This window comes from Coregonus lavaretus (assembly GCF_964263955.1).
Source record: "Coregonus lavaretus genome assembly, chromosome: 7".
NCBI lineage: Eukaryota > Metazoa > Chordata > Actinopteri > Salmoniformes > Salmonidae > Coregonus > Coregonus lavaretus.
The window spans coordinates 12,212,786-12,225,725 of record NC_139994.1 but is presented as its reverse complement, the minus strand read 5'-3'; the positions used below and the strand labels follow the sequence as shown (position 1 = coordinate 12,225,725).

Genomic DNA, 12,940 nt, shown 5'->3' with positions numbered 1-12,940 from the left:
GAAATAATAGTGTTTAACATGATTTTTGAATGACTACCTCATCTCTGTACCCCACACATACAATTATCAGTCGAGCAGTGAATTTCAAACACAGATTCAACCACAAAGACCAGGGAGGGTACCTATTGGTAGATGGCTACAAATATAAAAAGCAGACATTGAATATTCCTTAAATATTAAACTTTGGATGGTGTATCAATACAACCAGTCACTCCAAAGATACAGGCGTCCTTCCTAGCTCAGTTGCTGGAGAGGAAGGAGAATGTATGGATCAACAACATTGTAGTTACTCCACAATACTAACCTAATTGACAGAGTGAAAAGAAGGAAGCCTGTACAGAATAAAAATATTCCAAAACATGCATCCTGTTTGCAACAAGGCACTAAAGTAAAACTGCAAAAAATGTGGCAATTAAATTAACTTTTGTTTTGTTCTTTTTAACTTTTTGTCCTGAATACAAAGTGTTATGTTTGGGGCAAATCCAATACAGCACATCACTGAATACCACTCTTCATATTTTCAAGCATGATGGTGGCTGCATCATGTTATGGGTATGCTTGTCATTGGTCAGGACTAGGGAGTTTTTTAGAATAGAAATAAACAGAATAGCGCTAAGCACAGGCAAAATCCTAGAGGAAAACCTGGTTCAGACTGCTTTCCAACAGACACTGGGAGACAAATTCACCTTTCAGCAGGACAATAACCTAAAACACAAGGCCAGATATACACTGGAGTTGCTTACCAAGACGACATTGAATGTTCCTGAGTTACAGTTTTGATTTCAATCGACTTGAAAATCTATGGCAAGACTTGAAAATGGCTGTCTAGCAATGAAAAACAACGAACTTGACAGAGCTTGAAGAATTTAAAAAGAAAATGTGCAAATATTGTACAATCCAGGTGTGGGAAGCTTTTAGAGACTTACACAGAAAGATTCATGGATGTAATCGCTGCCAAAGGTGATTTTAACATGTATTGACTCAGGGATGTGAGTACTAATGTACAGTGATTCGGAAAGTATTCAGACCCCTTGACTTTTTCCACATTTTGTTACGATACTGCCCTATTCTAAAATGTACAAAATAGTTTTTTTCCCCCTCATCAATCTACACACAATACCCCATAATGACAAAGCAAAAACACGTTTTACATTTTCTTTGCAAAAAGGACCAAGGCCTTTCTCCCCCGATTGCTCAGTTTGGCCTGTCGGCCAGCTTTAGGAAGAGTCTTGGTGGTTCCAAACTTCTTCCATTTATGAATGATGGAGGCCACTGTGTTCTTGGGGACATTCAATGCTGCAGACATTTTTTGGTACCCTTTCCCAGATCTGTGCCTCGACACAATCCTGTCTCGGAGCTCTACGGACAATTCCTTCGACCTCATGGCTTGGTTTTTGCTCTGACATGCACTGTCAACTGTGAAACCTTATATAGACAGGTGTGTGCCTTTCCAAATCATGTCCAATCAAATTAATTTACCACAGGTGGACTCCAATCAAGTTGTAGAAACATCTCAAGGATGATCAATGGAAACAGGATGCACATGAGCTAAATTCCAAGTCTCATAGCAAAGGATCTGAATACTTATGTAAATAAGGTATTTCTGTTTTTAATAAATTAGCTAAAATTGGTGAAATCCTGTTTTCGCTTTGTCATTATGGGGTATTGTGTGTAGATTGATGAGGGGAAAAAAATACTTGTATCCATTTTAGAATAAGGCTGTAACGTAACAATGTGGAAAAAGTGAAGGGGTCTGAATACTTTCCGAATGCACTTTATGTGAATCAAAAGTTTAGCATTTGGTCCCATATTCCTAGCACACAATGATTACATCAAGCTTGTGACTATAAACTTGTTGGATGCATTTGCTGTTTGTTTTGGTTGTTTCAGATTATTTTGTGCCCAATAGAAATGTATGGTAAATAATGTATTTTGTCATTTTGGAGTCACTTTTATTGTAAATAAGAATATAATATGTTTCAAAACAGTTCTACATTCATGTGGATGCTTCCGTGATTACGGATCGTCCTAAATGAATTGTGAATAATGATGAGTGAGAAAGTTAGACGCACAAATATCATACCCCCAATACATGCTAACCTCTCACCATTACAATTAAAGGGGAGGTTAGCATTTGTTGTGGGTTATGATATTTATGCCTCTGTAACTTTCTCACTCATCATTATTCGTGATTCATTCAGGACTATCCGTAATCATGGTAGCATCCACATTAATGAAGAGGTGTTGAAAATACCCTCAAATTAAAGCTGACAGTCTGCACTTTAACCTCATAGTCATTGTATCATTTCAAATCCAAAGAGTACAGAGCCAAAACAGCAAAACATTTGTCACTCTCCCAATACTTTTGTAGCTCACTGTATATTTGCAGTTGTGACTAATGATCGGCGTCCATATTCATGAAGGCTGTCAAAGTAGGAGTGCTGATCTGGGATCAGGTCCCCCCTGTCCATGTAATCTTGTTCATGATGATCCAAAAGACAAAACTGATCCTAGATCAGCACTTACTCTGAGACACTTTATTAATATAGTCCCCTGCTTCCCACTCTTCTCTCCTGAAGGGGGCAGTAAGGGTGTGCATGTTCTTCTTGGAAAAGGAGGTTGTTGCAGCCAGGATTGAGTCAAACTAAGAGATATGGAGTAAAAATCCATCCGATCGATTGCTTCTATCTCTCTCCACCTGCCTTGCCTTAGCTAGGCTACTGTACCCCTGAGCCAGCTGGACTAGTGTGTAGTATGAGACTACAGATCTGAGGGAGATGGAGAAAGGATGGAAGACTGTGGATTTCTTATTTATCATAGATATATTTTGGGCTCCTGATGCATTTGTATAATTGATGGTCTGACAAGAATGTTTGCGGTGAGATTTAATTGAGAAGACTGAGTTAAGAGCGGGCCCTGGTTTCCTGTCTCCACAGCTAACTGTCAGGCAGTCAAAGGATTCCACAGCCTTCCACTGTGCTGTCACTGTGTTCTCTGTTTTTTTTCAATGTCACATTGGCTCTTGATTGTCAACCATCTTAAGGTTTTCTCCACATCAATATGATTGCTGCACTGACAAGTCACTATTAGCATGGTTGAGGACTTTCTTTTTACACGCTAGACATGTTTTTCATCCATCTCCGAGGAGAAATGGAACGCAGCAGACAAACAATATTTTGACTCGAGCTGAAGCAGTGTTTTATTTTACTGTTCGTCAAAGTTGTGTGACTATATCCCTCTAAAACCCCAGCATTGTGTGTGGTGTACTAAAACACACTACCATGGTATTAGATATTCTCCTAGTCGTATTTACACTGTGTTCTGGGTGTGTGTTGTGTTGGAATGTTATGGGGTAAGCTGTAGCACATACAGTGAGGGAAAAAAGTATTTGATCCCCTGCTTATTTTGTACGTTTGCCCACTGACAAAGAAATGATCAGTCTATAATTTTAATGGTAGGTTTATTTGAACAGTGAGAGACAGAATAACAACAAAATAATCCAGAAAAACGCATGTCAAAAATGTTATAAATTGATTTGCATTTTAATGAGGGAAATAAGTATTTGACCCCCTCTCAATCAGAAAGATTTCTGGCTCCTAGGTGTCTTTTATACAGGTAACGAGCTGAGATTAGGAGCACACTCTTAAAGGGAGTGCTCCTAATCTCAGTTTGTTACCTGAATAAAAGACACCTGTCCACAGAAGCAATCAATCAATCAGATTCCAAACTCTCCACCATGGCCAAGACCAAAGAGCTCTCCAAGGATGTCAGGGACAAGATTGTAGACCTACACAAGGCTGGAATGGGCCACAGACCATCGCCAAGCAGCTTGGTGAGAAGGTGGCAACAGTTGGTGCGATTATTTGCAAATGGAAGAAACACAAAAGACCTGTCAATCTCCCTCGGCATGGGGCTCCATGCAAGATCTCACCTCGTGGAGTTGCAATGATCATGAGAACGGTGAGGAATCAGCCCAGAACTACACGGGAGGATCTAGTCAATGATCTCAAGGCAGCTGGGACCATAGTCACCAAGAAAACAATTGGTAACACACTACGCCGTGAAGGACTGAAATCCTGCAGCGCCCGCAAGGTCCCCCTGCTCAAGAAAGCACATATACAGGGCCGTCTGAAGTTTGCCAATGAACATCTGAATGATTCAGAGGAGAACTGGGTGAAAGTGTTGAGATCAGATGAGACCAAAATCGAGCTCTTTGGCATCAACTCAACTCGCCGTGTTTGGAGGAGGAGGAATGCTGCCTATGACCCCAAGAACACCATCCCCACCGTCAAACATGGAGGTGGAAACATAATGCTTTGGGGGTGTTTTTCTGCTAAGGGGACAGGACAACTTCACCGCATCAAAGGGACGATGGACGGGGCCATGTACCGTCAAATCTTGGGTGAGAACCTCCTTCCCTCAGCCAGGGCATTGAAAATGGGTCGTGGATGGGTATTCCAGCATGACAATGACCCAAAACACATGGCCAAGGCAACAAAGGAGTGGCTCAAGAAGAAGCACATTAAGGTCCTGGAGTGGCCTAGCCAGTCTCCAGACCTTAATCCCATAGAAAATCTGTGGAGGGAGCTGAAGGTTTGAGTTGCCAAGCGTTAGCCTGGAAACCTTAATGACTTGGAGAAGATCTGCAAAGAGGAGTGGAACAAAATCCCTCCTGAGATGTGTGCAAACCTGGTGGCCAACTACAAGAAATGTCTGACCTCTGTGATTGCCAACAAGGGTTTTGCCACCAAGTACTAAGTCATGTTTTGCAGAGGGGTCAAATACTTATTTCCCTCATTAAAATGCAAATCAATTTATAACATTTTTGACATGCGTTTTTCTGAATTGTTTTGTTGTTATTCTGTCTCTCACTGTTCAAATAAACCTACCATTAAAATTATAGACTGATCATGTCTTTGTCAGTGGGCAAACGTACAAAATCAGCAGGGGATCAAATACTTTTTTCCCTCACTGTAAACCTCTAGTCTTGATTGCTTGTCTATTTCCTTCTCTTTCTCTCTGTCTCTAGTCTTGAGTCTCTCCCTCTCTCTCTCACACTCTCTCCATCTCTCTCTTTCTTTCTCTGTTGCGTGCAGTGCCTCCCCAGTCCTTGATAGAAAAAGTTATTCTTGATAGTGGCACCATCTAAAATGTAGAGAATACGAGGGCTAGTGATAAATATTGAATAGGGGTGCATCTTGGAAGTAGTGCACTATATAGAGCATAGGGTACTATTTGAGACAGAGCCAAGGAGATGGAAGCTCACAGGTTGAATGATGTTGCACTGTCTGGCCCTGCTGCTGCTGCGGCCACTGCTTTTAGGCTACCTCAAGACTGCTGAGGAAATGTTCATGAAAGTATTGGACGCTAGAATGGTTAAATAGCCTCGTTTTTTTACAAATAGGCCCTACTTAATTTTTTAATTGAAATTTTACAACGGCAAGTCATTTGACAACACAATGACTGTTGCTGTTGTGGTTGCCGTCCTAAATGTTCAGTTAGCTATAGAGTTGCCTATGGATGTAATAATAATAATAATAATAATAATAATAACACATTTTCGGCTTCTAAAATAGAGCTGCATTAAGCGCTGCAGTCCAAAGGGGTTCTGTAGTGAACCATGGCTAATGCCTTGCCTTTAGAACTGGGTTCTCGGTATTCTATAATTTCATCATCAGTGTGTGTCCGTCCTTACTCACAGGAACTGGCATAAGCATAACTTGGCTGTGTCCCAAATGGCACCCTATTCCCTATATAGTGCACTACTTTTAACGAGAGCCGTATGGGACGTACTCGTAGCCCTTGATATATTCACACATTTCTCTCAGACTTGCATTGCCCACTTTGCAGGCTAATGCAGGTTAAGTGGTGGGCTGTCCTGAGGTAATCATCGCAGAATAAGGAGATTTGGTTTACTGTACATCAACTAGTGGGATATCAACTGGTGTATTTTAATTAGCCAGTGTAAAAATGAGCTGTTGCTCTTGATAATGAGGGGTTAAACAATGTTGTTGCTGCTGTTTATTCCCTCTGTAAAGTGTATGGAGACTCTGTGACGAAGCACTTTAAATCAAATTTGACTTAACTTGTTCATAATGGCATAGGGTGGTCAAGAGGTCTAAGCCGCTTCCTCCAGATCTCATATATTGCTGCAGTATGGGTTTGAATACGGCCCACTGTTATTTCAGCACACTCTCTCCTCTATCTCTACCTCTGTCCTATCCTATAAACAAACACATACAATAATAATAACTGACTAACTTGTTCATATGTGTTGCAGGGCCGAGGTGGGAACCATCTTTGCTCTGAGCTGGCTCATCACATGGTACGGCCACGTCCTGTCTGAGTTCCGTCACGTCCTCAGGCTCTATGACTTCTTCCTGGCTTCACACCCACTCATGGCCATCTACTTCGCTGCCGTGGTAAGAACCAATATTTAAACTGTGACCTCTCTGTTTATAGAATAGAGTAATATAGAATAAAATACTAGAATAGAATAGCTAGGTTATTGTCCATTTTGTAAGGAATGGAAATGTCTTGTGCCTTACTCTGTACCTAAAATCATTTTTTTCAGTGCATCTCGCCATCTGCTTCCAAGTTGTCTGCTGGACATAATTATTTTATGGGGGCAGTGTGTATTGTTTTATAAGTGAGCGACAGTAATTTGGGCATTTTACAATCTGAAGGGAATTCAGAGATGCATTCTTATTTGTTGTACAGTAGTTGCTAATGAACAAGAAAACACTCATTAGTCTGCACATTCAACTAAGCGCTTATTAGATGGTATTGGGGAAACGATATCTCGCCAAACTTCAAACGTATGTTTCTCGCTCGGCCCTTTGTAAATTGAGTTGTTTTGTGACTACTTGGCAACGGGAAGAAAAAAAAATAGGCAAGGATTTCTCTTTTCTTACATGCACGACACACACACACACACACACACACACACACACACACACACACACACACACAGGAATCCAGGGCACTTTGTTGTAGCTAGACCAGTTAATTAAACAACTCTAATGAACTCACCAGAGGTTTGGTGTGGAGGACTGGCTGTGTTTGTGCTAGATTGCTTTAAATGGCCCCTTTCTTCTCCTTCCATAAGCCTATCCCCTGCTAGATACTGGAGCTGCACACAAACCAAAGGGGGCTGAGGCCTTTTGAAGTCGGGATAACAAGGCAGTCAGGAAATGTAGTTCATCCTGCCTCTTATGTTACTAGACACAGGGAGGCTTAACCCTTTCAGTCTGCGCCGAGCCAAAACCCAATACCGCTACTCACCGGGCCAAAACCCTGAATCGTTACTCACTGGGCCACAACCCTGAACCGTTACTCACCGCGCATCTCCTGGAACAGAAAAGAGTCTGGGGTATGAGTCTGCTGAGGTAGATGGTAGATTTACATTTTAGTCATTTAGCAGACTCTCTTATACAGAGCGACTACAATTAGTGCACTCATCTTGAGACAACCAGATATCACAGTCGTAGCAAGTACATTTTCCCTCAATAAAGTACTTATCTTCAAAGTCAGTGCTGGTAGGAAAAGACAAGTGTATTTAAACAAATATATAATTGGTAGGTTGGTCTACTATGTATGTCGATTTAAAATGTCTTAATTAAGGATGTTGAGGCATATCTTCAACAGTTAGCAAAAGAGTGTAGCTAGACGAACTGTAACTACTCTACTGAATGGTTGAATGGGACAAAGCTAATATAATAACCTGCTAATATTCTGTCTCGTTTATAGATCGTCCTGCACAGGGAGAAGGAGGTGAAGCAAACCGAGTGTGACATGGCCATGGTGCACCACCTCCTGTCCCAGATCCCCCAGGACCTGCCCTACGAGGAGCTCATCACCCAGGCCCACTGCCTCTTCACCCTCTACCCTCCCTCCCTGCTGGCCAAGCGAGCTGCTCTGCAGTCCCGCAAGAGGTGAGAGGGTCAGGGTCTCCCTGTATAACTTACCATACCCTTTACCTTATAGGGGGGGGGGGGGGGGGTTACTGTGCTTCAACTAAATCCAGTGTTGTGACTACTGTTGCCAGGAGGACTTGTGAGCTAAAGAACAGAGTCTGCTGTTACATCAGAACATGAGGATATGTGGACCATGCCAGTCACATAATACAGGAGGAGGAGATATTACATGGAAGAGAATGTAGCACAGTGAGATTGGGCTTGTAGACAGTGTAACATTATCTTCAGTGTAGCCACAGCAGGGGGTTCTGTCTTCTGCAAAGGATGGGTCTTTTACTATGCAGGCCTGGCCATGGATCCTCTAGACCCCTCAAACTCAACTCTGGATCTCGAAACCAGTTCCACTGCTTTTTTCATAGTTCCCCTCTAATTTTGTATTTGTATTTATTACGGATCCCCATTAGCGGCTGCCAAGGCAGCAGCTACTCTTCCTGGGGTCTAACCACAATTTACATACAATAAAACAATACATAACACAACACCTTATTACACACTACTCTACCATAACATATTTACAATACAAAATCAACAATAATGCAAAATAACAATATTAAAATGTGTGCGTGTAGAGTGCGTGTGTTAGCATGTAATCAGGGACTAATTTAGACCTGGGACACCAGGGCAGTTGGGTGCAATTAATTATCAGGTAGAACAGAAAACCAGCAGTACTCCGGACCTTGTAGGGTAAGATTTGAATACCCCTCCAGGAAACTACAACATACATTTTATTCAAATATCCAACAATCAGCTTCTAGTCTGAACTGGCCTGAAACAGGGAATGTGAGGAGAGATAGTCCTCTCTGTAGTATTAGCAGTAGATCCAACTTTGTTCAGAGCAGAGCAGAGCAGAGCAGAGCAGAGCAGAGCAGAGTAGAGCAGCGTAAAGGGATGTAGCTCAGTTGGTAGAGCATGGTGTTTGCAATGCCAGGGTTGTGGGTTTGATTCCCAAGGGGGGCCAGTATGTAAAAATAATGTATGCACTCACAAACTGTAAGTCGCTCTGGATAAGAGCGTCTGCTAAATGACGTAAATGTAAATGTAAATGTAAAGCACTCTTGTGGTCCTCTGGGATTTGTTTTTCCACATGTCCAGCAGGTGGGGCTGTTGAGCAGCAAGTCCCCCAGCCCACACCACAGTGACTCCCTGCTGCTGGAGCTGATCCTCTTCCTCCTTAGTGTCTATTGTGATGTGGCTGACGTTCAGTCCTGCCTGTCTGCATCCCAGCCCTTTGTATGTAAACGCTATCTGTCAGTCTGCGAGATTGAGCCTGCAGATTCTGGCGTTTTTTGAATATACTTTTTTTTTTACAGGTAGGCTGCTAGGCTCACCTTTATGATGCTATCAACACCAGTGGAAGGTTATGAGTACCTTTACCTTGCCCACAAGAGCAATGTTGTTCTCCCTCTATTCATGTCTCCTTCCTAAGGAGAAATGTCATCTAAATTGGACAGAAATCTGGTTCATTTTAGATCTGACAGCTTTTCTGATTCTCTCGCTACCTGCAATTGCCTGTCTCTTGTCAGAAAAGGTTGTCTAGAGAGATGGGGTTGTTAGTAGTCGGTGGCTCTGAGTTTGGGGTGTCTTCTCCTCTTTTGAATGTCACACTCGTCACACCACGGCATTGGAGGCCCCTTGTGCTACCTAATAAATAAGCCTCGTCCCTAGGTAATTAATGGGCTGTCTGATTTAGCATGCAGACCCCCCCCCCCATCCTCCCCCTTTTAAGCATCTGTGGCCTCCGAGGAAAGGGGGGGGGGGGTACATAGCCTCCTGTATTGTTCTCAAGACAGAGATGAGATGAGCAGCCCTCACCGCACTCCAACCCCTGGCTTCTGGCTCTATTTGTCTGACTGACCTTAGAGTGGGCTGCAATGGGGAAAATTTAGCAATGTAGTGGTTTCCCTCAAGAGGCAGGGGAATGGCGGTGAGGGTGACCCCCAAATGTTCTTCACAATGGATACACCCCCCCGTGCTGCAGGCTCTTTTCCCCCAATCTGCTCATAGTTGTAGGCCTTTGTGCTTTGGAGGAGATTTAAAATACTTGTTGGATCTCTTACAGGTTTTCTTTTTAATATCAGCTTCTTTTCAGGCCTTTTCAGTGATTTTTTTAGGATTAAGAAACATTGTGATGTATCACAATCAAATCTAATCAACAGAGTGAAACCCCCTAAAAACAGAATATTCCACTTCCGTACTGCAGAAGCCGCCACCTGTAACCCACCCAGTGCATCAGCTCCTCCAGCAGCGGTTGGTTGGCTGGCTAGTTGGGTTTGGTGTGTGAGGTGGCTGGCCCAGCAGGACTGTGATATCACCTCAGGCACATCTTTGAGCTGTGGGCCAGGCGGTGGGGGGTTGGAGTGGGGGCTGGCTCAGTGGCGGTTTCTGTGCAGAGACAGCGAGCATGCTGGGAAGCACAGAGGCTTTGGAAACGGATTAGCCAGTTAGACCTTGTGCACAATCACCTCTGAAAGTGCTCCCTCAGACGAGAAACGAACAAATGCCTCTGCACTCATTTTTCCTTCCTCTCTCATACTCAGCCTAAAAACAGGGGCTTCATACGCAAAGGCAATGGATGTTGGTGAACAAGTCAGTGTGTTAACCTCTTGAAGGTTGAATTTTTCTCATCCATTTTTACCTCTCTAGCAGATAAACATGCCCCTTTCAAGCGACTCAGAGTCAAAAACCGAACTAATCCATGGTACTCTCCTGTACTCAAATCAAATCACATTTTATTTGCCACATGCGCCGAATACATTACTGTGAAATGCTTACTTACAGGTCTTAACCAACAATGCATTTATTTTTTCATAAAAATGTAAAATAAAACAACAACAAAAAAGTGTTGAGAAAAAAAGAGAAGACGTAAAATAAAATAAAAGTAGGGAGGCTATGGGGGAAAAAAGTGGGGGAAAAAAGTATTTAGTCAGCCACCAATTGTGCAAGTTCTCCCACTTAAAAAGATGAGAGAGGCCTGTAATTTTCATCATAGGTACACGTCAACTATGACAGACAAAATGAGAAAAAAAATCCTGAAAATCACATTGTAGGATTTTTAATGAATTTATTTGCAAATTATGGTGGAAAATAAGTATTTGGTCAATAACAAAAGTTTCTCAATACTTTGTTGGCAATGACACAGGTCAAACGTTTTCTGTAAGTCTTCACAAGGTTTTCACACACTGTTGCTGGTATTTTGGCCCATTCCTCCATGCAGATCTCCTCTAGAGCAGTGATGTTTTGGGGCTGTCGCTGGGCAACACGGACTTTCAACTCCCTCCAAAGATTTTCTATGGGGTTGAGATCTGGAGACTGGCTAGGCCACTCCAGGACCTTGAAATGCTTCTTACGAAGCCACTCCTTCGTTGCCCGGGCGGTGTGTTTGGGATCATTGTCATGCTGAAAGACCCAGCCACGTTTCATCTTCAATGCCCTTGCTGATGGAAGGAGGTTTTCACTCAAAATCTCACGATACATGGCCCCATTCATTCTTTCCTTTACACGGATCAGTCGTCCTGGTCCCTTTGCAGAAAAACAGCCCCAAAGCATGATGTTTCCACCCCCATGCTTCACAGTAGGTATGGTGTTCTTGGGATGCAACTCAGCATTCTTTGTCCCCCAAACACGACGAGTTGAGTTTTTACAAAAAAGTTATATTTTGGTTTCATCTGACCATATGACATTCTCCCAAACCTCTTCTGGATCATCCAAATGCACTCTAGCAAACTTCAGACGGGCCTGGACATGTACTGGCTTAAGCAGGGGGACACGTCTGGCACTGCAGGATTTGAGTCCCTGGCGGCGTAGTGTGTTACTGATGGTAGGCTTTGTTACTTTGGTCCCAGCTCTCTGCAGGTCATTCACTAGGTCCCCCCGTGTGGTTCTGGGATTTTTGCTCACCGTTCTTGTGATCATTTTGACCCCACGGGGTGAGATCTTGCGTGGAGCCCCAGATCGAGGGAGATTATCAGTGGTCTTGTATGTCTTCCATTTCCTAATAATTGCTCCCACAGTTGATTTCTTCAAACCAAGCTGCTTACCTATTGCAGATTCAGTCTTCCCAGCCTGGTGCAGGTCTACAATTTTGTTTCTGGTGTCCTTTGACAGCTCTTTGGTCTTGGCCATAGTGGAGTTTGGAGTGTGACAGTTTGAGGTTGTGGACAGGTGTCTTTTATACTGATAACAAGTTCAAACAGGTGCCATTAATACAGGTAACGAGTGGAGGACAGAGGAGCCTCTTAAAGAAGAAGTTACAGGTCTGTGAGAGCCAGAAATCTTGCTTGTTTGTAGGTGACCAAATACTTATTTTCCACCATAATTTGCAAATAAATTCATTAAAAATCCTACAATGTGATTTTCTGGAGAAAGAAAATCTCAATTTGTCTGTCATAGTTGACGTGTACCTATGATGAAAATTACAGGCCTCTCTCATCTTTTTAAGTGGGAGAACTTGCACAATTGGTGGCTGACTAAATACTTTTTTTCCCCATTGTACAGTGGGGTACCGGTGCAGAGTCCATGTGCGGGGGCACCGGCTAGTTGAGGTAATATGTACATGTGGGTAGAGTTAAAGTGACTATGCATTAATAATTAACAGAGTAGCAGCAGCGTAAAAAGATGGGGTGGGGGGGATAGTGCAAATAGTCCGGGTAGCCATGATTAGCTGTTCAGGAGTCTTATGGCTTGGTGGTAGAAGCTGTTGAAAAGCCTTTTGGACCTAGACTTGGCGCTCCGGTACCGCTTGCCGTGCGGTAGCAGAGAGAACAGTCTATGACTAGGGTGGCTGAGTCTTTGACAATTTTGAGGGCCTTCCTCTGACACCGCCTGGTATAGAGGTCCTGGATGGCAGGAAGTTTGGCCCCAGTGATGTACTGGGCCGTACGCACTACCCTCTGTAGTGCCTTGCGGTCGGAGGCCGGGCAGTTGCCATACCAGGCGGTGATGCAACCAGTCAGGATGCTCTCGAT

At 43.2% G+C, this 12,940-nt stretch overlaps 1 protein-coding gene across 1 annotated transcript in view; it reads left to right on the top strand.

Annotated features, from left to right (window-relative positions):
* Positions 1-12,940, top strand: part of LOC311132368 (TBC1 domain family member 20) — a 40,878-nt gene that overhangs the window by 13,504 nt on the left and 14,434 nt on the right. The window contains exons 6-7 of the mRNA XM_084165623.1: positions 6,281-6,422; positions 7,750-7,934. Coding sequence (XP_084021749.1) covers positions 6,281-6,422; positions 7,750-7,934 — 327 coding nt within the window. The remainder of the gene's footprint in view (positions 1-6,280; positions 6,423-7,749; positions 7,935-12,940) is intronic.